Source organism: Mugil cephalus, chromosome 1 (genome assembly GCF_022458985.1).
Source record: "Mugil cephalus isolate CIBA_MC_2020 chromosome 1, CIBA_Mcephalus_1.1, whole genome shotgun sequence".
In the NCBI taxonomy this organism is placed as follows: domain Eukaryota; kingdom Metazoa; phylum Chordata; class Actinopteri; order Mugiliformes; family Mugilidae; genus Mugil; species Mugil cephalus.
The window spans coordinates 839,667-865,133 of record NC_061770.1 but is presented as its reverse complement, the minus strand read 5'-3'; the positions used below and the strand labels follow the sequence as shown (position 1 = coordinate 865,133).

The 25,467-nt window shown below is 39.7% G+C and overlaps 2 protein-coding genes across 4 annotated transcripts in view; both read left to right on the top strand.

Moving 5' to 3' along the window:
- The first annotated feature begins 7,576 nt into the window (after positions 1–7,576).
- Positions 7,577–12,237, top strand: LOC124997232 (E3 ubiquitin/ISG15 ligase TRIM25-like). Its single transcript, XM_047570799.1, has 4 exons — positions 7,577–8,358; positions 9,179–9,318; positions 10,627–10,794; positions 11,027–12,237. Exons 1-4 carry the CDS (start codon positions 7,732–7,734, stop codon positions 11,733–11,735), a joined length of 1,644 nt encoding a protein of 547 aa, XP_047426755.1. The 5' UTR covers positions 7,577–7,731; the 3' UTR covers positions 11,736–12,237.
- Positions 12,238–12,725: 488 nt separating this feature from the next.
- The window catches only part of chchd6a (coiled-coil-helix-coiled-coil-helix domain containing 6a), an 89,901-nt gene continuing 77,159 nt past the window's right edge, over positions 12,726–25,467 (top strand). The window contains exons 1-4 of one of the 3 annotated variants that reach the window (XM_047593631.1): positions 12,726–12,947; positions 14,345–14,438; positions 15,743–15,857; positions 16,857–17,001. In XM_047593631.1, the coding sequence (XP_047449587.1) occupies positions 12,864–12,947; positions 14,345–14,438; positions 15,743–15,857; positions 16,857–17,001 (438 nt within the window). In that variant the 5' untranslated portion in view covers positions 12,726–12,863. The remainder of the gene's footprint in view (positions 12,948–14,344; positions 14,439–15,742; positions 15,858–16,856; positions 17,002–25,467) is intronic. The other 2 variants (XM_047593613.1, XM_047593621.1) reach the window with 2 other exon arrangements.

Here is a 25,467-nt window from a genome sequence, read left to right as displayed (position 1 = left end):
CAGTGTAAACTCATGTAAACACTATGCCCAATGAATTATAATAAACGTAACGCACTGTACAAATCAACAGAAAAACACATAAGACGCTGCAACATGCAGTCTGCTCCACACAGCACACAGGTCTCAAGCTCCTGTTAGTAGATAAGAAAACCCTATAGACTAGCATGTGGAAACATGTCTACTTGTAAAAAGTCTGTTTACAAAGTTCATATTCGACGGACACATTAACTGCATGTTTACAGCCTAAAACCTAACATTTATACATGCATTAAACAAGTTTACATTGTCCAAAAACTGAAATAAATGTTCTAAAATGAGGAGCAAAATAATACATTACCTCCTCTCAGCTAGTCTGGCGCGAACCGAGAGAAGCACCGTAATGACGGCCCAAGGCCTGCGACCTCTTAAAGTGACAGTACAGGTATTAACATTTTGGTCTGAATACAACATTCAGGCATAGATATGGGCAATAAAACACATCTAAAACATATAGAAAATAATACTGATCAGGATTTGGTGACATTTTAAATGTTAACGTAAATATATAATTTCAACCTGGCCACATTCTGACAGGTTGTAGGGATAGCCTCTCCCAAAGGAGATATACCTGGCGTCACAACCAGGTTTTGAAATACTTAGCAACTGCAATTAAGGAAAAACAGATTGAAGCAAATTCCTCATCTGCTAGAAAGGAGAAGAGGCACATATGTTTGTTCAGGAGGGAGATAAGGCCAGACTGGCGAGGATGGCCGGCTGAGTGTTCCACAACAGATAGCCGTGACCCTCAAAAGACCGGATTTGCTGTTGTGTTCTTGTGTGTTACTCCTGAAACCACCTCTCATTACCTCCAGCTGTGGACTAGGCTATGCAGCTGGTGTCTGGTTGTTTCTTATTTCTGTTATAGGCAGAACAAGAGATGTTTGGTTGGAGAGTGGTCATATTCCCATCATCTCTTACCTACTGCTAGTGGCTAGGCTATTTAGCTGGTGTTCTCTAGTGGTTTACATCCATGACTAGGCTTATTAGCTGGTGTCTGACAGTGTTTTATTTGTGATATAGGCAGAAGGGAGCGCCGTTGGTTGAAGGGTAGTCATATGTCCCACCACCTCTCATTACCTCATGCTGTGGACTAGGCTACGTAGCTGGTGTCTGGTTGTATAATATTTCTGATATAGGCAGAAGGAAGGATTGTTTGGTAGAAGTGTGGGCACATTTCCATCTTTTCTTACCTACTGCTGGTGGCTAGGCTAGTTAGTAGCTGACCACTGTTCTGCTGGTTGGTTCTCCAGTTGGACTGGGCTTCTAAAGGAGTTTTGTCTCAGATCATGGCACAAGGGATCATAACATCTCGTCCTGTGTATTAATGTATGTTAACTCTGAACAACCCTCTGACCTATGTGGTTGACATTTTTCATCTTCTCCTGAAGGTTATTGGCATCGTTGAGTTGTTGTTTTGAGAAATGTGATGTTGAATATCCAAAATTCTCTCTCATGTTCCTTAATTCAATCAGTTTTTCATAAAGTCATACTGCAAAATTCTTCACGAATCTCTTTGATAACTTTGAAAACTGGATGAATGGCTGAATAAGAGTGAGTTAGACAGTGTTCTAACTAAATCCTTTATTCCTGTAGAGCTGGAATGATGTTAGTGTGTTCAATCAATGGTTACCTGCTAGCCAGATCAATACCAGAGGCAGTTGTGATGAGAAAAATCAATCCAGCATTCTTGGAAACTGTTTGGAAAAGGCACTTTCAAAAAATAATTGGTTGATATCAAATAGTACGATCTTATTATCATTGTTTTTCACAGGCCAAACACAACAATCTGCATGCTGATGCTAGCAAGCAATCCGTCTAGCTTGGTGTAGTCAGCATGACAGGAGACAATCTTTGCAATTGTTGAAAGGATAATTTACAAACAAAAGGCACATCTGTCACAGCCAAAAACATGCACATAGCTGCCAGCCATTTCTCATAGGATGCTGATGTTGATCAGCCACCTACTTGACTTCTGCCATGACTTGTGCCTGATCTCACAAATCCAAGGTATACTCTGTATGTATGTAAAAACATGTAAACCTTAAAAGAACAATTTAACATTTTCCTGTAGGTTCACATACACACATGCACACACTACACATACACACACGTCCACACCATCATCATCTGAAAGTGAGATGAGAAGAAATATAATAAATACTGATCTTTCATGAGTCAGGTTGTTGGGTATGTGTGGATAATCTAAAGACATTACAGTCAACAATAGTGGTTGTGTAGCACCATTTTGCTAACGAACCACAGTTTTATCAACTAATGGACAAGAGACATTCAATAAGACAGACAGACAGACAGACAGACAGACACACGACAGACAGATGGCCATTTATTTACTTTTATAACCTATCTTTATTGGGTCAAGGGTGTTTCAACTTATTTATTTTTTTATTACCTATTTATTTTATTTTGTTCCCAAAGGTAGCGTCCTCCTTGCTTCAAGCCTCAGTGTCCTGCCACGTCTCATTGACATCTCTTAGTGTGCATATTGGTGTGGACGTGTGTATGTGTAGTGTGTGCATGTGTGTATGTATGCGTGCACATGTGTGTGTGAGTGTGTTTATATGTGTCTGTATGTGTATATATGGGATGACGGGTCCTGATTTTGTTTCTTGTTGTAATGTTTTATGTTTTTATTTGTGTGAAGCAAAGTGCTATATAAATAAAGTTTGAATTGATTTGATTTGATCTTCAGCGTGAAGAGCCCTGATCTCAACATCATGGGCAGACAGGAGGATTTGAGGAAGTCTACAGCCACAGAAGGTCTGTGGTTAGTTCTCCAAGATATTTGGAACAATCTCCAACCGAGTTCCTTCAAAAACTGTGTACAAGTGTACCTAGAAGAACTGATTATGTCTTGAAGGCAAAGGGTGGTCACACTAAATATTGATGTGATTTAGATTTCTCCTCTGTTCATTCACTGCATTTTGTTGATTGATGAAAATAAACTTTTAACACTTCCATTTTTGTGATTTGTTTATTTTATGGTTTTGTTAATGAAATTTATAGAAAATCAGGATGCCATTTGGATATTCCAGAGAGTATGGCTCTGCCAGGTAATTCCAAAAAGCAGAGACTTGAATTTCCTCAACTCCTAAACACAGAAGTATACCATAGGTTCATTGTTTGGATGTCAGTTCGATTGTCGGACAACAAGCAAACCTAGTGAAGCAGTGCTTTTATTAGCAAGAAATATCCGAATTAGGCTTGAAAGATTAATTCACAGATACATTCATAAAGCATACTATTAGTAGCTCCAGTTTTTGTTGTGCAGTTGTGTGTGAATAGTTCGTTGTTCCTGATGCTGCTCTATTTGTGCTTGGTGGGGCACAGAGATGGGCCTGGCCTGTAGTGTTGTAGACTAGCGAACTGCTGCATGCGCATGCTTATGCACACTTCAGTTTGGGTAGTGGGGCCTGAAGTTCAGGGCCCCAGAGCGCTTTTTATTGGCTCTTTTGAATCAAGGGGCGGGGATTGAATAGGTTTCACTAGCTTGGCTAGTGTAGTAATGTAGCATACCGGTAGCTAATTCACGTTTCATTCATTCATTGCATGGTGGATGGTGTTGACTACCTGCCTAGTTTGGAATTTAGGACTTTACCACCTGAGCAGATTTTGGAGATCAAAGGTTTGGGAACAGGATTTAATAATTTCTCAAGAGGAAAAAGACAAAACTTGGTCATTTAACCAGGAGTGGTTTAAGCAGAGCACTTGGATAAGCAGGAGGTCATAAGAAGGCGCTTGGTGAATCCAATTTATTTTTAAACTAAATGGAGCTGATTATGTAGTTTACATATTGTTTGAATTGTATTGGAATATGTGGAATATGTAACTGGCGATACGTGTGTGGGGAAACAACCGCACTTGTCTGTGGAGCTGAAATGGCTCTGACTGTGGTATATTGTGTGTGGTGGCTTTACATATTGATTGCTATGTACTAATGTTGCGCCGCTCATGCCACGAGTCATGCATTGTGTTTTTTTTGTTGTTGTTATATTATAGTTTCAATCTTAAGTATTTGACCTAGTGAGGTCTTGAACGCTCTGTGGTTAGTACTGATGCCTCTCAGTGAGAAAGTCTGACGGCAAGACTTTCTGGGCAGTTTTTGCATGTTGCCTTGGTTTTCTCCAGGTACTGTCTTCTATGTTTTTGTTGTGAGGGTATTGATTAAGATATTTCTGGATTTTCCAGGGCCCCACATTTTCAATCCAAAATCGCCACTGCATACTATACATACTGGGCTTACTATGATAGATTCACTGAAGCTGAGATAAACCACCCTGCTGTCAGCGACGAATACTCAAAGTTAAAAATCCTTGGCAGCGTCAGACAGACTGGTGGGTTGTTATCCCACAAGTAAAGTGGTGAATGAGACTGGGGAGAATCGTCCTGGCTCAAGTGAGACCCCTGGTGGCCCCTGTCTTGGACCCTCTTAAGTTTGCGTATCAGCCTCATGTTGGTGTGGATGATGCTGTAATCTACCTGCTGCAGCGAGCTCACTCTCACCTGGATGGTGGGAGGGGCACTGTGAGATCGTGTCTGCAGTGGTAGGGTGTATCAGAGATGGAGTATAGGACTCTGATCCACCTACTCCTGAAGGTGGACAAAACCATCACCATCCAGGGCCTGGAGGTTGAAGTAGTGGACCGCTGCAAGTACCTAAGAGTCCACATGAACAACAGACTGGACTGGAGGGACAAAAGTGATGCTGTGTACAAATAGGGCCTGAGTAGACTCTACTTTCTCAGGAAGCTCAGGTCCTTCAATGTGTGTGGTGAGTTACTACAGTCTTTCTACCAGTCTGTTGTAGCGAGTGCCCTGTACTTTGCTATGGTGACTGGCTGTGAAGACTGATTCAGCTCCACATTGTGAATGCCACAGAACTTCATTTATCCTTACTCTATCCAGCTGTACAACAGCTTGTCTTTTTGTAACAATTAGCTACTATGAACAAGTAATTTCCCTTGTGTATCTGAAGTCTGTTTAAGTCTAAGACTAATAAAGTAATTCTTGGTATTTTCCATCTCCAGTACCGCTTAATCTTGCACTAGGGTTGCAGGAATTGCAGGATAGGAGTTGCTGGAGCCTATCCCAGCTGGCATCGGGCAAGAGGTGGGGTACACCCTGGACAAGTCGCAAGCCTATCGCAGGGCTAACACTGAGACATACAACCATTCGCACTCACATGCAAGGGTCAATTTAGTCACCAATTAGCCTAAAGAGCATGTCTTTGGAGTTGGGAGGAAGCCGGAGTACCCAAAGAGAACCCACGCAAACACAGGGAGAACATGCAAACTCCACCCAGAAAGGCCGAAGCTGGACTCGGAATGGACTCGAACTTGGACCTTGTTGCTGGGAGGCATCAGCGCTAGCCACCGAGTCACTGTGCCGCCCCCTTGGTGTTTCTATAGAGAAAAATTAAAAAAGGATGTTAAAATGCCAATGACAAATCCACACAATGCTTATTTAGCTACTAAATTAAATGTATGTTGGTCATCTGTGGCAACATTCTCACACTGGTGCACCTGTAATGATATGTTTAATGTCAGTCAGCAATGATCTGTTTGCCAGAGCTGCAGAGGGGTGCACAAGAAGTATTGGTAGGGCCTATTGAGCATGAAGATTCTGACATTCCAGATAAAAAAAGAAAGCCATTGACAAACATCTGACATTTGCCCAGAAAGATGATGGTATGAGCTGTGTAGACTGTGTAGACTGAATACTGCACTAGAAGTATGACAGAGCCTATTATGGACAAAGATTCAGATGCTCTAAATAATAAAGAAAGCCAGTGACAAACACAGATTGTATTTGGGAACTTTTCCTCAGAGGAGAGCACTGAGAACAGTGAAGGGACAGGGGGGACTATAGGCTGTAGACATACTTCATAAGACTCAGTAATGCTTGTGTTATTATTCTCACAGCCAGAAGGGGGGGCCAAAGCAATATTCTTTTTATGATTTAATGTTCAGAATGACTGCAGCTGAGATAAAGTTGTACCATACAGCTTTACATATGAATTTCAAATTTGTTTTTAAGTCATCTTTTCTATTTAGTAATACTTAAATATGTGCAGTTCAAATACTTGTTTCATGTTCTTTCTTAGAATCAGTTTTTGATTTATTGAATTCTTACCTGATTATATTTTTCATTTGACGGTTCTAATCTTGATTACTTGCATTTTCTTGCAATTTCAGTACCGGTAGTACCAGCAAAGAGCTTTCCATAATTTAAGCATCGGGAGATTCAAAGTGCTCAAAGTCATGGAAACTTTGCACAAATTTGGTCTGGTGATGAGAGCTCTGAGAGAAAAACGTGAGAAGGAAGGGCCAGTGGGAGCACACTGAGTGTGGATTTCGAAAGTTTCAAAGTGAACTTGCAGGCTTGATGTTAAAATTCGATAATGGATCTGTTTTGTTACGTGCTGTTTCACGTACCGTCATGCTCTGTGTTTCTTATTTTGCCAGGGGTTTCTAATAGCTCACTCACCATCCTCCTGACAATTAAATATCACTGATGAGAAACAATATTTCATTCCTCTCTGTGTATGCAGGAACACAGAGAAAAATGACAATAAATAATCTTGAATCTTGGAATCGTGTTCATTGTCACTTCCACAATATTTCAATATAAGCATGAAGAAGTCACTACTTAACTACTCTAACACTACAATCTATCACGACAAAACATACACAAAGGAATATATAAAGAGAAGATATGCCAGTGGAATTTATAAGTGGAAAATTCACCTGTTTAGTGGTTGCTGTCAGAGGAAGCATCAGCAATGACTCATCGCAGCTGTGTTAACCTATGTATTACTTGACAAGCAGGATACACAACCATAACAAGCATTTGTATTCTAACACAGTAATACTGTATTTACATGTTCAACAATGGGCTTTTTTGTTTCTGTTTAATCAAACTGTAAATTATTTCTGTGCTGTTACCTGCAGTTCTCAGATATTTTGGAAACAGAGCTACCACTGGCTAATTTTGCTATTGGTATTGTTCGTTTGTTTTTCTTTTTCTTTTTACCACACTCAGTAGGTGACCTTGTGTGAAAAGTATTGAGAATGAACTAGTTCCCTTAATAAACCACAACACAACACGTAATGTGCTGGTAGATCTGAGTGTCTCTTCTTGCTGTGTTTACGGTCAACAACAGATTTCAGTAGATGTGAGTTTACTACCAGCTTCCCCCATTTACTCCTAAATGCTGCGCATGCTGCAATACACAGAGTGTATGTACACTTTCATAATATGTCCAGTATGGACAAAACAATGTTGTTGGCATATAGAGCATCGACTTTTAATCATCATTCATTGCTTTATAAAGTTTATGGGTTGTCAAACTAAAGACAGTTAAAAAAAACCAAAAATGTATTACTGGAATAACCTGTGCACTGTGGGTTCCAGTCAAGCATGGGGACAACACGGCCTCTTGGAAAGGAATGCTGTCCTGCACACATTTGTGGATCCACCTCCTGCCATTCTGATAAATATCGCCTGACTTCCGTGTGCGCTCTGTATTACCTGCTGGTTTACTGGGTGAGAAGAGGAGAAAAAAGACGGGAGATAAAGTAGGACGAGTGTAAGGCTTTGACAAGGAAAGTGACGAGACAAGAGAAACAACTTAAGAAATATCAAAGAACTATATTGATCCAGTTACCCTGAGTTATGTCTTCTTTAAAGCCAGAGGAGCAGCTTGTCCATGAGTTGAGCTGTCCTATTTGCCTCCAGCTCTACTGTGATCCAGTCGTCCTCCCTTGTGGGCACAACTACTGCCGAGGTTGTATCTGCAAGACTGTTGACACCATAGAAAAGAGTAGCAAAATACTTCCACGATGCCCAGAGTGCCGCGAGGAGTATCAAGGAGTGGAAACCTTGCAGAGAAACTTCAAACTCTCTGGCATCATAGAGGGTTACCGAGCCACAGCACCACAGCTTGAGCTGGAGACCGAGACTGAGTCAGAGAGGGAGAAGGTTTTCTGTGACCACTGCATAGACGAACAGTCACCGGCTGTGAAGACCTGCCTGAAGTGTGAGGTGTCACTGTGCTCTAGACACTTTGAAAAACACCAAGAGAAGGAGTCATTCAGGACACATACCATGGTGGAGCCCCAAACTAAGCTGTGGATGAAGGCCTGTGTTGTTCATCATCGTCCCCTTGAGTTCTTCTGCTCCAGCGACATGGCCACTTTGTGCACCACTTGCTTAATCGAAGGCCAGCACCAGAATCACGATGTCATTACCTTCAGTGTAGCTGAAGAGGAAATGAGAAGAGCGCTGCAGAGCCGCAGCAAGGTAGTTTTGATGGTGCCATTGATATCTCTCTAACTTTTTATATCTATTTACAGTCTAGCTTTTTATTTAACAAAACACATTTTACTTCTTTCGTTTCTGAGGTAAAAATCACAGGTAAGAACAGTTTCCAAGCCTTTTCTTGGAAATATGTTACTTGGTTGAAGTAAATTATTAAAATGTCTGTGCACAGCAGAATTTCCAAAAAAAAATACTGGTAAAGCAGGTAAAGCATAACATTTGACGTATAGAACATAGCAGCAATATCATTGATAAATAAATTAAATTGTAAAATCATAAATCTGACTTTTTCAACTCAGGAAATATTCTGAAAATTCAGGTCTGTAAAAACAAGCTTTTACCAAGCAGACTGTAGAACATGAATAGCATGGTCATATTTTATTCTAGTGTAAAATGACAATAGAAACATGACACATGTGGATTTGAATAAAATGACTTACTACTTGGCTTAGTGCCATTATTTATGAAATCTGACAGGAATGCAGAAAATAAAAACAATTACTGATAAGAACAGTGTAATGATACTAAGAAGGGTTCAAATCCAGGTGACACATTAAAATGCTAAAATTACCCCCATACAGAGTGAAGTTGTAAAGAATTTGACATTTAGCCCCGGCAAGTAACCATAGGTGCTTTAAATTTCTTCTCCTCAATGAAGTGGAAGGGCCTCTGAGAGTGTACGATGGAAAGAGTATGTTTTTTTTTTCTGAATGCATGTCACTAGAAAGGTACATCCAGTTGTACAGGTCTCCTTCCATTGAGTCAAACACAAATGATTGACTTCTTAAATACACGTTTGCAGGTGGTTTCTACCAGACTGCAGATGACTGAGAGTCTCCTGCAGAAGACAGCTGAGGAGCAGGGAGCCTCTGAAGCCATCGGAGACAAACTAGTCAACAAGGCGGTCACACTCATGGACGACATGGCTGCACTAGTGGACAGGTAGCATCCTGCACATGTACCTGAAGTAATGGTAGATATGGTGTTTTACAGTAGGTACCTCAGGTATTTCACTGCAGTTCCCGCTAGAGCTTGAAGAGAAGGATCAGCGAGTGAGTGATGCAGATAAAATTACAAGCAGTTTGGCTGCATTTTTAGTCTACTCGTGAACTTTATGTTTTACAGTGCCACACACTGTTCTCTTATTATTCATATATATACAGCATGCTGAATTTGATTTTATGTTAGAAATTTGACAAAGTTATGTTTGTAAATAAAAGAAGTAACAGCTGAAAAAGGCAATGTTAACCAGATTAAATGGGGAAGGAGATCACCAGTGGGGTTATAGTTTATCTTGAGGGCCCAGATGTGCCAGATTTGATGACAATTGTAATAGACTAATTGTATAGACATTTCACTTAAAACTCAAATGTGATCCTCATGACGGCTTTGATGAGGACAGAAAAGCGTGCACCAAGGAGAGATGGCCTGAGTTAAGCAGAAATGTCCGCAACCAAACTTATGCAATAGAAATCATATAATATTGAAAGAAAACCTGTTGAACTCAGATGCCTCACTCTTTTTAATGCTACAAGGTGTGGCTCTTACCATAAATAAGCAGACAGGACAGACAAGGGATAATCTCGTTATTTAGTAACCACACCTTGTATACAAGCAATGCTACTTGGGGACGAGGCAAAAAATGTATCTAGGTTAGCCTAGCAGCATTCAGAAAGCTATTTAGTAAAATTATTAATCGAAATTATTAAGATCTGATCTGGGCTATCCGATTGCAAGTGACTAGCTTTAAGTACATGTGTTTAGGTCTGACACTAAACATGCATCTCCAAATGCGTCTCAAGATCTGATCTCGGTTCTGTATGTAAATAGGCCCCGACATCATCTAGGCCACAGTTAAATCTTTTATAATGCCCACATCAATAATTAACGCAGAATCCCACTTGTGTCCTCATATTAGATACTTTCATCCATATATTCTTATGCAGATTTATTCATTTATAGTTAGTTAACAGAATGCGGACACGTGCAACCCAGGCCACCACCAAATGTGACTAGAGATCTCAGGGAGTCCTGGAGGTGTTCTCACATGTCTTTTATGTGACTGGATCAACAGGATCAGATCTTAATGCAAGGTCTGAAAAGGACCTTAGTTTGCCAAGTTAGTGTCAGCTGGGGGGCCCTTAGGGAGGTCTTCTACTGTGACAGTGAGTGCTCTTTACTTGAGCTGCCAATTGACAAGCTGTACCTCTGAACTTTGAGTTCACCCTCATATTGCTGAGCTGTGTTCAGGTACAGGGAACGTTTGCATGTGCTGCTGGAGGAGGAGCGAGGGCAACGCAGAAAAAGCTGGCAACTTGGAGTGAATACACTGGAAGAGCAACAGCAGCAACTACTGGAGGCCCAGAAGAGTGTCACACTGGCCCTCAGTGAGACAGACACATGCTTATTCATCCACAGGTACAACAGAAGAGTCTTTAACATTTAGTTAAATAAATAACACTAAAACACAGTGGCGATAATTCAGTGTCAGTGTGCAAACAGTGCAATTAACTTTTTTCATTATACAATAGCATATAGACAGGAGAAACTATTTGTAATCAACAGATTAATGTATGCTATATATAGAGATGTGTCTCTGGATTCATGCAGCTTTATAATTCAAGACAGAGAAAACTGGTCTGTTCTTCAGGTTCTTGGGGATTGAACAGAAATTGAGAGAAGCCCTCACAGCCACCATTCCCTCCATGATCCCCTCCAAGGATGCGCTCAATACCAAGTGTCTCCAGACTGGCCTCAAAACCCAAGACTTCCGCTTAGAAATGACCCGCCTTGTGGATTCTCTTCATGTCCTCCTCAATCCCCTGGAGCTCACCTTCAACCTCTCAACTGCCCACCCCAGCCTGCTGGTGTCCAATGATCTGCGCACAGTCAAGTACAGCTCCACCAAGCAGCCATATGTGGAGCACCCAGAGCGTTTTTCAAGTGCACCCCAGATCCTGTGCAGCCAGAGTTTCTCGGGTGGTGAGCACGTGTGGGTGGTAGAGGTAGGGTCCAACTGCATGTGGTCACTGGGAGTTTGCTATAAGAGCATCCCTCGCCGTGGTGACCACAGTCGTCTAGGGCACAACACTGTGTCCTGGAGACTGCAGTGGAAGAACAGCAAGTTGACAGTTTGCCAGTCCTCCTGTAATGTGGCTCTGGGGGAAATGACCTATCATCCATTCAGGATTGAGGTTGCACTGGACTATGAGGGGGGGACTTTAAAGTTCCACAGCATTAAAGGGCGCAGGGAGCACCTTCACACCTTCAGGACTGTGTTTAAGGAGCCGGTTTACCCGGCATTTAGTATTCATTCAAATACACCAGAGTCCTGGATCACACTGCATAATGGGATGTGAGCAATTTCTACAGTTTATATTTCCCATTATTAATCAAAATGTGTTTACAAATGCTTTATTTTTGGTTGATGATTACTGTGGGAGAGTTAATCTATGCCATCTCACCTAAAGAGAGGCAAATCTCTCCTTGTTAAAATATTATGTTTAAACCAGATACTTTCTACTATCGTGCTGATTTCTTTTTGTTATTGTATCACAGAGAAACCTTTAAAAAAAACAACCAAACAACCATTTTATGGGTACTCAAGCATGCCTGTGAATACAGGTAATCCGTAAATTAACTCTAAATTTTATAATTTGTTATTTGTCTGTTTTAGATGCCAGCATTAAGTGTTTTGAGAATCCTGTTTATGAAATGTACCTTAAATGTCTTGAATGCTGTGCCCATGCCTCTTATTTTCTTTATATACAATAAACATGGATGTGCGTGAACGCTGACATTTAGGCTGAACATGAAGCACGCTTCACGTTTGTGCTACAAATAAACTCTGATGGCAATGTTGTTGCGTGTCTTCTGATGAAATGTCTGTGTGCGTCTGTGGTTGTATGGCTGTATGACTGTATTGTACTCTCATTTGTCAAAACATTACGTGCACTAGTGAAAACTAATATATTAGAAAATAACAGTCTTGACTTAAAACTTAGCTTCATGACAGCACATGAAGGTGGCAATTCAGCTGTATGATCATTTTAGAGGATGCAGTTAAAAAATGGACTACATTAACGCTAAAAGGTTTCTGTTATTTAGCCTAGCCCTCAGACTGAGGCTGTCAAAATAATAGGAACATGTGTATTTACAACATAATACATTTCCGACCTATTCAGTGCTTCAGTGTATGACAGTGGAGTTGCCAGGTTTGAACGCACATTTAAATTATACGCAGTTAACTTTTAATAAATAGCCTCAATTACTGACAACATTATATAGATACATTTATTGGAAACCACAGGGTTTCACAATTCATGTACTTTATGTGTGAGAGGAGGATAGTTTTAGAAGAATCTGGCAACCCGTGCCCCATCTGTCAGACACATTCTGTCATTGGGCAGGACACAAAGATTATTTCATGTTAAGTAGATTATTCTGCGTCCCGCCATTAGTAAAGCTGCTATTTAACGCCAGAAGGTATGGGGTCTGGAGAGAGCACGACCAGAAAGGTGTCTTTCGGTGTTGACGATGAGGACAGAGTCAGGATTCTCCGTGGAGTCAAGGTAATGCTAATTTAGCTATGGTCTGATAAACCATGCTAACGTTTAGGTCACGATTTAAGGCTCACTACTAGCCGTTAGCGTGTCGCCACACAGCAAATTAATTCACAACTTTATTCTGAGCTAAATCTACGACCCTTGCAGTGACTGCTGAAGTGAGGAACGGATGCAGGAGATTCGTGCAAAGCTCTGGAAATGAGCTGAAACGTGACATCTTTTTCGCTACGCCAAACTTCAGTCGCTATATGGCGAATATAAAGTTTCGTTTTGCTTATCAGAAAATAAATACATGTAACGGAGCAACAAAGAAGTGCAGAGCCCGCTGAGGTATTCTGATAGTTACGGCCTATACATTATCCCTCTATAGTTCTTAATTTATTAGAAATGGCGTATTTTCACAATTCACCTGCTGCGGTTCTGGCGCTTGTTAGCTAGCAATATTCGCGTTAATCCTAGCAGTTAAGAGGCCAACAAGCGTTAAATTTCCCTGCTACTTTATTCTTATATGTCAGCGGCAATATGGGCGAATTGCTAAATCAAGGCGACATTTCTCTTAAAAGCGTAACGACCTGACACCTTGTTGCAGCTGAGGTCAGGTTGAGTTTCCAAGGTGGCTTTAATTGAACAGAATTTGAATGAGGTTTGGTGTGCTCTGTTTGTAGCTTTTTGACACTGCTGCCTTCCCGTACGTGTTGCAGTTTTGTATGCGGTTAATGAAACGTGTGCATATCTATGTAGCCTCCATGCGAAACTAATATGAAAGCATACTGAATTTGTATAATACTATGAATGAAAAGTAATTTAAAAATGTAAGAGGTTTCTAAAACTGAACAGCAATTTAAAAAGTGGACTCAATGCTTAACTATGCCGGTCCTGGTCACAACCACGCCTTCCAACAATCCCAAAACAAAAGGGTTTCTAAAAGGGGCTATTTTAATTAAGACGTTGTCTGTCATTTTCTTAGTAGGCTATGGCATACTTATACACACACTTGAACGTGAATCTGTTTTCACAAGGCAACACAAGACCTCCGAATGCAAGTTAGTCAAGTACAACAGCCTCTGAAATATGAAGGATAAGAAAAGAAGCAAATTAAGAATCCATAGCTGTGGGCTTTGTGGCAATGACTGTGACTAACTTTGTGAAAGTGTCTTTAAAAGCAAATAGGAAGAGTCTTGCAGATAATCATTGCTTACAGATAGACTCCGTTGTACATTCAAATGTTGTGAGTCATAGAAACAATGAGTCAGTGAATGGTAGTGGCTCCTGTGGTTTTTGGTGTAGCTATGTTTAACCATTTCCCTGGAGTCACACATGCACACAAATCAAATAGAATTGCAGTGAGTTTGTGTTGTCCTTAAGTCAAATGTCTTTAAATAAATCTCCATCCCTCTGTCCAGCTGTCAGAAGATGTTCTTCAGAGAATGAGAGGAGTAGCCAACATTGCTCCGGAACGCAAATCTTCATCAACCTCAAGCCCTCAGACAGACACAGGTATCATTATATTGTTTCCCTCACCTCAATAGATTTTCTTTAAGAGAAAACTTAAGCATAAAAGCTGCTGATGGTCACTGTACTTTTTAAATATTATTAAGAGCACACTGGGGTTACTAAAATTGTGCAAACAGGAATTTTTACATAATACAAATACAAGGTATTGTGGTGTCTAACCAGGGGCGTAGCGATCATTTTAGAAGCGAGGGGGACAAATTGTTCTGAGGTCTATTGAGTGATTTACTGTATCATCCTCTCGCATTCAATTGCACCTCTCCTTAGCAGCTAAAGACCCACATAACCACAAACAGCACAGCACCACAGAAACGGCTTTAGTTCTTTAAAATGATATACTATCCAAACCTAAAGCTGCCAAACTCTGGTTGTTTCTTTAGAACAATATTACTTACGTAGACGTAAAAAGTACTCATCCAAATAATCTCCGTGTATCTCAGAGAAATGGAGATCAGAACAGAAACGGCGAGCAAATAAATGTTAATTTTGAGAGGAAATTGGCCCAAAAGATGAAAATCTTTTGATTCTATGTTTTATTTAAGTTGGTTTATGGTGTATAATCGCAATATTAGACTTGAGGATGCGCATAAACATATTATTGGTGACACTTACCAGACCGAGGCGCTTGCCAGTAATGATGTTAAAGCACACCCTCTCATGTAGTATTGCTTAAGTAAAAAATATTTTGCAATAAAACAACTCTAAAGAGTACAATTTTCCAAAAAGTTACTCAAGTAAATTTTTTATTTATCTATTTTATTTAGAAATCCCACCTCTTTAAAAAAAAAAATGCAATACCAAACTGCACCAGTTTGCACACGTCCTAATTAGTAGTAAAAGTGCAGTTAAATGTAATATCTTTTGTCTCGATTCAACCGTAAAAGTTAGTTAGTCACAAGTCCACTCTACTGAGAAGATATTGTTTTTATTATGTTTCACTGAATGAATTTCCTCCTATTTCCTAATACATGTAACACAAACTGTATAACTGCAATAGATATGCAATGGTCAAACAGCTGTCTTCACAATTCATGAAACTAAATGATTAGTCAATGAACTGTATATTACTTAAATTTATTTTAGTAGTAATTCTCATCAAGCTCACATATTTTGTCTTATTATTTATCTTTTACACAATCCATTCTTTCTTCTTGTTACTTTTCTGCCCCTATGTATGCTGTTACAAACTACAATTTGCAACTGTGGGACAAATAAAGGTTTTTCTATTCTATTCTATTCTATTCTATTGTACTTACGTTATAATCCTGTGATTTTCATTCTTTATTAAGGTGTCTCTCACAGTTCCAGTTCAGGCTCTCAACCTGAACAGAGCCCACAGCCCCAGCCTCAATCCCACACGCAGTCCAGCAAACCAGCCTCCTACACGAAAGATGAACATAACAGGTGGGTCAAAGAAAAGTAATTTTGACTGAACATTCAACTGAATACGTAGATTTTTGTGCTTGGTAAACGTTTCAGCCATTGACTGTATGGTTTCAACACATCTGATATAGGGCCGTAGTCAGCCATCTTGGTCCTCTGAAACTGGACATACTTCCTAATCCAGGCGACTGGCTACAGGAAAATCTGCCTGTCATCTCTAGAATAACCTACCTGTTAATAGGTACAATTATTAAAAAGCTGCCTGCTGCATATTAAATCACTGTAATTATTTAGCATCGAAGTGACAACAACAGACCCCAATTAACGGAGCAAGTTAGTGGACGGATTTTGGATGATAAGCAGTGTTGGTTGTTTAGTGTGACATTTCCTTTGCTGTCTACAAAAATTATATTCAGCTCTTTGGTTAAATTCAATCTATTTTAACAGCAGCTCCTTTCATATGGTGCTAATCAATTGAGGGCCAGTAAACATTAAATTAGTTAAACTCAAGTTCAAGTTGTGATGATAAAAATAGCTCTTTATGTCCTGATAGACGCATCACACCCAGTATGTTGCTAAGCATTTACTTTCCATACAGACTAGCAGCGTGTCTTTTTCTGGACATCATTAGAAATCAGCATCTTTATTCTGTCTGTCTGATTTAAAAGAGACAAAAACTTAAATGTACAACTTCTCTTTAAAGGCTCAGTCAAGCAAACTAAAGTCAGCACAGTAGGGTAAGATGCCTCTACTGCTGACTCATGTTCTTTCAAACAACATTTATACCCAGACTTGGACAACACATTGCGTGAAACTAGCCATCGAAAAAATAAAAACAAGGACACGAGAGCAACAAAAAAAATGTCCCTTTGATACTGAGGCTGATTCTATTTTCAAAGGTCTAAAATGTGGTGTAGGTCTCCCCCTTGTGGACTTTTGTATTCAAAGCATTTGACCATAAGGTTGAAATTGATGACAGTATGCAATAAATGGTAGCATTATATTGTGTTGTGTTTTAAGGTCTGAACAACAGCAGACAATACTAAAGGACAAACTGGCCAAGGTGGCACAAAGAGAGAGGGAGGAAGCAAGGCAGGAGATAACTAAAGCCATGATCCGGGAAAGACAACGTGCACGGCAAGACGCTGAGAAAACCAAACAACTGGTACTTACACACACACACACGATCGAAAATGCACCAAACATTCTTTTCGGTTTTGTTGTGTTTATTGTCACTTTAGTGCTTACCTGCTGTTTTGCAAAATAATTGCACTGGCAATGTCATTAGCAACACCACCTGTTTAATCCACAAAAAAAGAACTAACTAAATAATAATAATAATAATAATAATGTTCATTAATATGAATACATTTTGTGTGATTCTGTCCTTTAGAAACAAATATATTGGCATGTTGTCAATTATTGTGACCATCATATTGGTATAAAAGGAGCTGCGTGGAGTTTTCCTCTATGATCACCAGTATCTTTACCTTTATCATTGATAAAGTGGGAAAGACGTCACAGCTTGTTTCGAAATATGTATACATTTCCCATGACATGATGCACACAAAACTAGCAGCAAATGGAAAGAAACTGCTTTTGTGACGTGAGGTTCTGGTACTGATAGAGTGTAGTGTCTCAAAAAGGTAGCATCTAGGGTGTGAGGGGTTGACTGCCATCCTTCGTGCCCTTGTCTGTGTCTGGGAGGTGTACAGGTCTTGAAGAGAGGGTTGCAGTTGCAGCCAATCACCCTCTCAGTAGACTGAATAAAATGCTGTAATCTGCCTTTGTCCTTAGCAGTGACAGCAACGTACCAGACTGTGATGGAGGAGGTGAGGGTGGACTCGATGATGGAGATGTACAAATGCACCGTCAACATCTTGGGCAGGTTGTACTGCCATAGGAACTGCATCTTCTGTTGTGCTCTTTTGATAAGAGAGCGACGTTCAGCTAATTCTTGAGGTTCTGTGTAATGATGGTTCTCAGGAACGAAAAGGACTCTATAACATCAACCTGGGAGTCACCCAGAGTGATGGGGTGGGTCTGTGTTCCTCTTAAAATTTCCGACCATCTCTACTGTCTTTGCAGTGTTCATCTGTAGGTTATTAGTGCCACACCAGAACACGAGACAGTCAATCTCCCACCAGTTGGTGGGCTCATCCCCATCAGATATTAATCCAATGAGGATTGTTTCATCAGTAAACTTCAGGAGTTTGACAGACTGGCAACTGGAGGTTCAGCTGTTGGTGTAAAACGAGAAGAGCAGAGGAGATGGAATGCAGCCTTGCGGGGAACCGGTGCTATATAAAGCATGTCCTCTAAAAAGAGGTGACCTATTGTCAAAATGTCAGACATGTATTTATTGTGCCCCGTGGAGGACATACAGTATTTTGTGTATGTTGGTGGCGGTGAATTGCAGTTGCGTCTTTACAAAATAGTTGCAAAGACAAATCTTTATTACTTCTTTCTTCATGTAGGATGTTTAAACTTCACTGTGCAATGATGTATGGCCAGGCTTTATGTTGCTAAAAGACTGTTTTTAAATGGTTCTGCTGAAAGTTTATCTTAGTTTGAGAAATTATAACTAGTTTGGTAGCTAAACTTGGTATGATAGCCGATACAATCACAATGCAGGTAAGACATACATCAGATGCAAAGTGTTATTTAGGAGTGTTTGTCACTTCACACTTGCATCTACATTGCCCTTGACTCCTCAGAGAACTATTGCTACTGCAATAGTGAAAAACCATCATCAATAAAGTATAATGTGTCACCAGCTTGTACTCCTAATCTACATCCTTTTTGAAATGGGGACATAAGGAGAATCTCTGCATTACTGCCAGGTCCCTGTTCATAGCTGATGTTATTATCTCTCCAAAGTAATTGGATCTCAAGTGATCAGTTTAAAGTACAGGTGTGAACACAACCATAGCGGATGCGAGAATGAATTTGAGATCTGGTCTGTTTTAGATGTCTGGTGAGCTTATGACCACAATCTTTAAGTAGTGTGAACACAGGACCACCTAGAACACCTACTCTTTTGCCGAGTTTTGCCTCAGTCATTCAGAAAACAGTGGATGACAGAGAAGCACCTTATGTTCCGTTAGACTGTTACATTATTATGTCATGGTACCTTTTCAGTATCGGTCAGCAGTCATCCAAACAATTTTAACTGAAGACTTTAGGTTTTACATGAGGTCTGTGATAAAGCTGTGGATTAATTTGTGTGGGAGGAGATAAGTTTGTGTGGGTTTAAGTCATGATTGAGTCCGGTGAGTTTTTTTTCCTAGTGAAATCGCATGTTGGAGCATTTTGCAATGCCACAAATTGGTTCCTGGGATTGAGTTTGTAATTTCCATGGTGATACTCCTCCTGCTTTTTATCTCCTCACCTACCCTTTTCTATCGCTTCCTCCATGTTTTCGCTCCTTCATTTCCTCACTGGTCTTTCTTTTTTTTCTCCTACCCCCAGTCACTATCTCCCTCTGTCTGTCTGTCTTTTCTGTCCTAACCAATCACTCTCTCCTCGGTGCCCTGGAGACAGTATTATCAGTGCAGTGCAAGTGGTGAATTGCACCCTGAGAGTTTCCTGGAGATGGAGATATGAATGGTGTGGCCTTGGTAGTGTAGTCATGGGAAGGGGAATGCTTGTATATACACCACCCGGTGCCTGTTTCACGTGACTCTTCCTTCTCTTTCACTCCTCTTTCCCCCGCTTTGAGACGTGCTGTAGCGCCTGTCTTATCTCCACTCCAACATATTCCTACCTTTTAATAGAAAGATCCTGGAGGGAGGTCGTGATCAGAATGAATGGTTGAGCACGAGCGGACCTCCTGATGCTGAGGGCTCCCTGTAATTACAGTTTTCTGTGCTATAGATACATATACTGTACATGTGTGTGTGGGTAAATTTGCTCACATTATTAATTTGGTTATAACTAGGTGCTATAAGCTGAATAAAATAGAGATTTTATTTTTGAAAGGTCCTATTCGATCCAGCACTGGTTAAAAGATGGCATCTCATATCAAGTATAAATTTAAATAATTGATGGGAATATGCAATGACTGTAATCATTGTTTTTTCATTGTGAGTGCCAACAGACACTACTGAAGGTGGACTGTGAACCATGTTTTTCATCAACTGCTTTTGGTGAAATTGCTTTGCGGCCCATTGAATATCCTTTATAACTCAACGGACAGTCAGTATTGCTTGTTTGTTTTGCTCACCATGGAAGCTGAGACTTTCTTGCAGGTAACGATAATTGAAATGTGTGTTTTGCTTTTGAGTGTTGGCACAGGTGTTTACACATACTCACCAGAACTCTGTTTAAGAGGCAGAAACCACTTTAAGATTGTCATTTTGTTTGTGATATTGCATTCATAGGAAACACAGAGTAATCCGTTTTTTCATGTAATTTCCAGGTTATTGATCATCTTGTGCTGTTTGTTATCCTTACGACACAAACGGACAATGAGTGAATGAAAAAAAAGGACTGGCATTCCTGTGCAGGGATGGGTATTGTTGAGGTTTTATCACATACCGATACCAAATCTGTACTTTAGAAACGGTTCTTAAAGAATGTAAAACATACAAAACATATAAAATGGTGCCTTTGAAGTTTTTGGGCATTTTGTGACATGCAAGTTGAACAGAATATTAATTTAAATAATATAAATACAACTAAGAATTGAATTAACCAATCTAAAATAAAATTCACAACAAATGGTCGTAATTATCATAATAAAAACAGTGATGTGGGGTCTCACAGGCTATCAAAGACAGCACATTTCTTGGCTTTTTAAAAAAAAAAATGCTATCTCATCTTTTGAGGTGAAGTACTGCCAAACTTTTGACTGTGTTGCCTTACCCTGGATTTGCACTGGATGCGTCTGTGGCACGTACTTCAGTGGTGTCCATGCAGTTGAAAAAGTGATGTAACGTCATGTGTAGCGACGGCACAGCAATAGAGCTCGGGGGCGGTAATTAAATATTCAGTGGCACCGAAATTCAGCACCAAAGTCTGTGTTGCTTTTTGGTCTGGTTACTACTGTTTGCATCAGCATTGGTGCCATTATGGTACCGCGTATCGGCACTTATCCCTATTCCTGTGCAAGTTTGGCATCCGTTTCATTTAGAAACCCAATGTCAGCACCTAGTGGCTCAGGCATTTTTTGGGGTTTGATGTTTGACCAGGACTTTCCTCCCTGTTCGTGTTGGGAAATGACAAATTTGTCTGCTACAGCTGTTTGTGTTCATGTCATGTCTATGTGCTGGAGCCACACCTGTGCAGGTAGTCAGAAACTGCTGGAATCTGGGACAATATGTGTGGTGGTTTTGCATTTTTTTTTTTAAAAGCCTGATTCATTGGTAATATATTGATAATCATAGTTAATGAAATTGTGAGTGTTTCCAGGTAATCAATATTAAGGCTTTTGTAAGAGGGACATTGTTTTATTTATCATTAATGTAGTTTTACTTTGAAGCTTGAAATGTCTTGCAGTGTTGAACACAACACTAATGTGTTGAACACATGCCTATGAGCAGACACACCGCAACATTAGCAGTCTTTCAGAATCATGTTGCTGTCCAGAGAATATTTGCTCTTGATTTGTCTCTAAATATGGAGAGAAATATCTTTAACTGCACTTTCACAAGATGGTTATTTACTCTGTAAACAAGCACACTGAGAGTCACAATGACTTCAAGCTAAATTTTTATATGCATGTAGAACTAATGATTCTTTGTAGTTTCATGATCCAGTGACTCCGTTTCAGTAAAAATTATGATTAGCAGCTGTAAAAGGAACCTGAACCCAAGGTCCTGACTAAACACATATAACTGTTCATGTCATTGAATACGAATATATCTAAAATATTGTTTGACGGTAACTTGCAGCATTGTAGTTCAGCCATGAGCTATGCTTTATCTAAAGATGTGTCGCAGAGAAGTTCAGTGGATTTGCATAGTGGATCCTCCAAATTGGGCTACCTGCTAGCATGGCGGTAAGCCAGCTGCCATGATCAGAACCAGCTGACATTTTGCAAATGGGCCATGTTAATTACACAGAAAAAAGCTTAGAGATGCAAGAGATGACAGTGATGGTATATTGCCAACAAAAGGACGAGGAAGACTGAACATATGAGAAGTAGAGAAATAGGAGCTGACACCTTTTTAAGCATTTACTAAGTGATTGGGAGCAAGAAGGATGTGAGGATGAAAAAAACGTGCGTAAACATTTTGTGAAGGGTTAGGATGAAGAATGAAGAGGAGTCGAGTATGAGTGGGAATGAAGGAGATGATGACATGTATTTCCTGTGGAACTGCACTGAGAAGACAGTGTTACAGATCCCCATGTCACAAAGGCAATCAACCATGGGGTGGAAAAAAAAGTCTTCACAGGTGATTAAACATTTCCTAAAAGAACAAGAGGATATGGAACAGCAGAGCAACAATGGGAGGATGGGAGGGAGTGACTGTTTTTAATGTTTTATTATTGCTTTAGATTTACATTTCAAAAGAAAGAGGGTAGAACAGTATGACCAAAAGAGCATTACAAAATGACTAACATTTTACATAGAGATGACAGAGGGATGAAATATAAGACGCATTATTGGTATTTCCTAAAGACTAGAGCAGGGCTGGGCAATTATTTTCTACAGGGGGCCACATGAAAAATCTGGGCCAAACCAAACAATGTTTTTAACTTAATTCTGCTCAATATTAATTTTCTCCCATTGTAAAAAGCAGTAAATTATATATGTTGATAAGCTGCTACTGGTTATCAGAAGTATAAGAATATTATGTAAATATTTAAATTTATGAGTTTTGGTGCAGGTCGAAGAGGAAAATAAAACACAAATCGATCTGTAGTTTTGGATATAATGCATTGGAATGTTAGACCATATAGCTGTGACATGAATTATTTTCTGTACCTTAATAAATCTCAAAAAAATGTTTAACCCTTTAAGACCTGAATGTCTGTCTGCCCACAAAGAGAAGCTTTCGATATTTGAATTACCGTAACTACCCGATGGACATCATTCAAGTTGCGCTTTCTGGATAAAATAATGCCATTACGGTAATGATGACACACCGCTGCTGGAGGTTGGGGAACAACGATCGCGAAGCCCCAGCAAGAGAGAAATGTTTGGAGAAATTTGTTGGTAAAAACAAAGTTAGTTATACCCTTGAGATGTCAAGAAGGTCTTCCAGGCAAAAGCACAACTAACCAGTGTTCACTCACAATGAATACTGTCAATAGCGCAAACCTCTGTGACTTACGGTAATTCAAAATTGGCTGCTTTGACAGATGCCAGCGATCCGTTCAGACTTTTAAGGGTTAATATATGGCAAGAAGCTGTTTCAATCATCCTTCTTGAAGAATTAACGAACGCAGATTCTAACAGTGCCATGACGTAAATAATACATCATGGCTCAAAATAAAAGCAACAGAGTCGTTTTGCATGCACAGCATTTGTACTTATGACTGACATACCCTGGGCCAGACAGGGATGCCCAAAGGGCAGTACGTGGCCCGCGGTCTGGACTAGAGGATGAAAAGGAGAGTAAAATGGAAAGAAGTTTTACGGTTGAGTTAACACCACTTGTGGGACTGGCAATCAGGGAAGAATTGCAGAATTGATTTGTCCGTAATAGCTGTAAAGCAAACTTAACAGACTGGAAGGCAGGAATGTCCCATTATATGTAGAGTTATACCATTGATAATTACTACAGGAAAACAGGTTAGGATTATATAGAAAGAGGATGAGGTAATCGGTATATTCAAGAGAAGAGGTAAAACTTATGACAAAAATATGTGGATATGAAAAGGGCCAAGAACTTCGTCAGGCATGACCCTCGTCTGGCGTAAACAATTAGAATATCAGTCTGCCATTTGGATTTGTTATAGGAACGATACAGAGGGAAAAAAAACAACTCTAATCGGATCATCCAACAACATATATATATGTTATATGCTTCTCAACCAATGCCTTAAGCTTTAGGTTTCTTTGCCTATTTTGGCCATTTTTTAATATTTTTCATTTTGTTTTTAGATACCACAGAAATAAACGTTTTCCATACCCCTGTTATGTACCTGTATCTTCACAACCACATCACCTATGTCATCTGGTAATATTTGTTTTACACTTTAACATATTGGGCACAAAAATACACCAAAATCATAAAATTGAAATTCACATTATATCACAGTAAAAAAAACAAACATGCTCAATGAATCGAACTTGCACTTTCAAGTAAAGTTGACAGCAGTGCTCCAAGTGACTATTTTTTTCTTTGTCAGCATGATCACACACAAGGAAAGGTTAATTGTTGTGAACGGTTTGTTATTTTGCTGTTAATATATTTTACAGCAGATACAATGGTGGTGCACACAGTGCTCTAATAACATTGACTACATCGTTCATTAGAGCGACTCCAGACAAAAAGGTTCCCTGAAAAATTAGGTGGGCAGGAGAACATGAGACTGACTTCCAGGCTAGCATAACCCTGATGAAGACCAAAAAGTGTCAGGGTGCATATAAATTTGCTCTGTATGCTACAAGTTTTGCTCTCTTGAACTCTTAATCAGGCTTTTCTTCATCCATACACCTTGTTAAGGGGGCAATTGTACTAGAAATACAGTTTCTTCTACAGCATAAATGTGCAGATACAGTGCCTGACCAAAAACACGCCACCTGGATTTAACTAAACAAATAGGTACGACTCGTGTTTCCCACAGGATTTTAGGATACTGTGGTGGGAGGGTCTCTGACTCTCAGGGGCCCAATGTATCGAACCCAATGTACCTCTTTAGTGCATTTTGAGACCACCGAATGTAATGTAAATTGCTGTATATGAAGATAAAAGGTTGGTAACATCCATAAGAACTTACAAAGGCATAACAGGAATATTTCCAATTTAATCTTGAAAAATAAAACAATGACACAAAGTCATTCATGCATACATTCAATTGTTTATTCATTCGTTCATTCATATAAAACATCAAATATAAAACTTAACATCGATCATGTGAAAAATCTTCAAACTGTCAAGCAAAATGATGAACAAAGAGTACTTGCATTTGCTGTCCATAACCTTGGCACATGCATGCTGCACCAATAGTCAGCTAAGGCTCGGGCAGCTTGACACTGGCACACTACTGACACGCTCTGCACCCTGCCTTTGGACACCTAATTTTTCTAGGCTGGTGAAAAACAGTTCCAGAGCTCTCCCAAAGTTGAACTCTTTAGGGCTTGGCCCATTTATTGAGACCTTCAGGCAGCAGTGTTGGACATGTAACTTTTAAAAAGTAATTAGTTATAGTTACTAGTTACTTCTCCCAAAAAGTAACTGAGTTAGTAAATGAATTACTCCACTATAAAAGTAACTAGTTACCATGGAAAGTAACTATTGTTACTCTTCTTCTTCTTCTTTTTTTGTTTTTTGCTTTTTGCTTCTTTTTAAGTTTAAATATGTCGAGGAATCTGGATTTTTTTCTTACTAGGTTTCACAGGTCAGTTGCATAGAGTAAAATTGCATAGACACGTACACCAATATTTATTGCATCTAAGGCCCCAACTGCTAGACATATACCGCTTTCACATCGAAAATCCCAAGTCGACTTGCCTTTG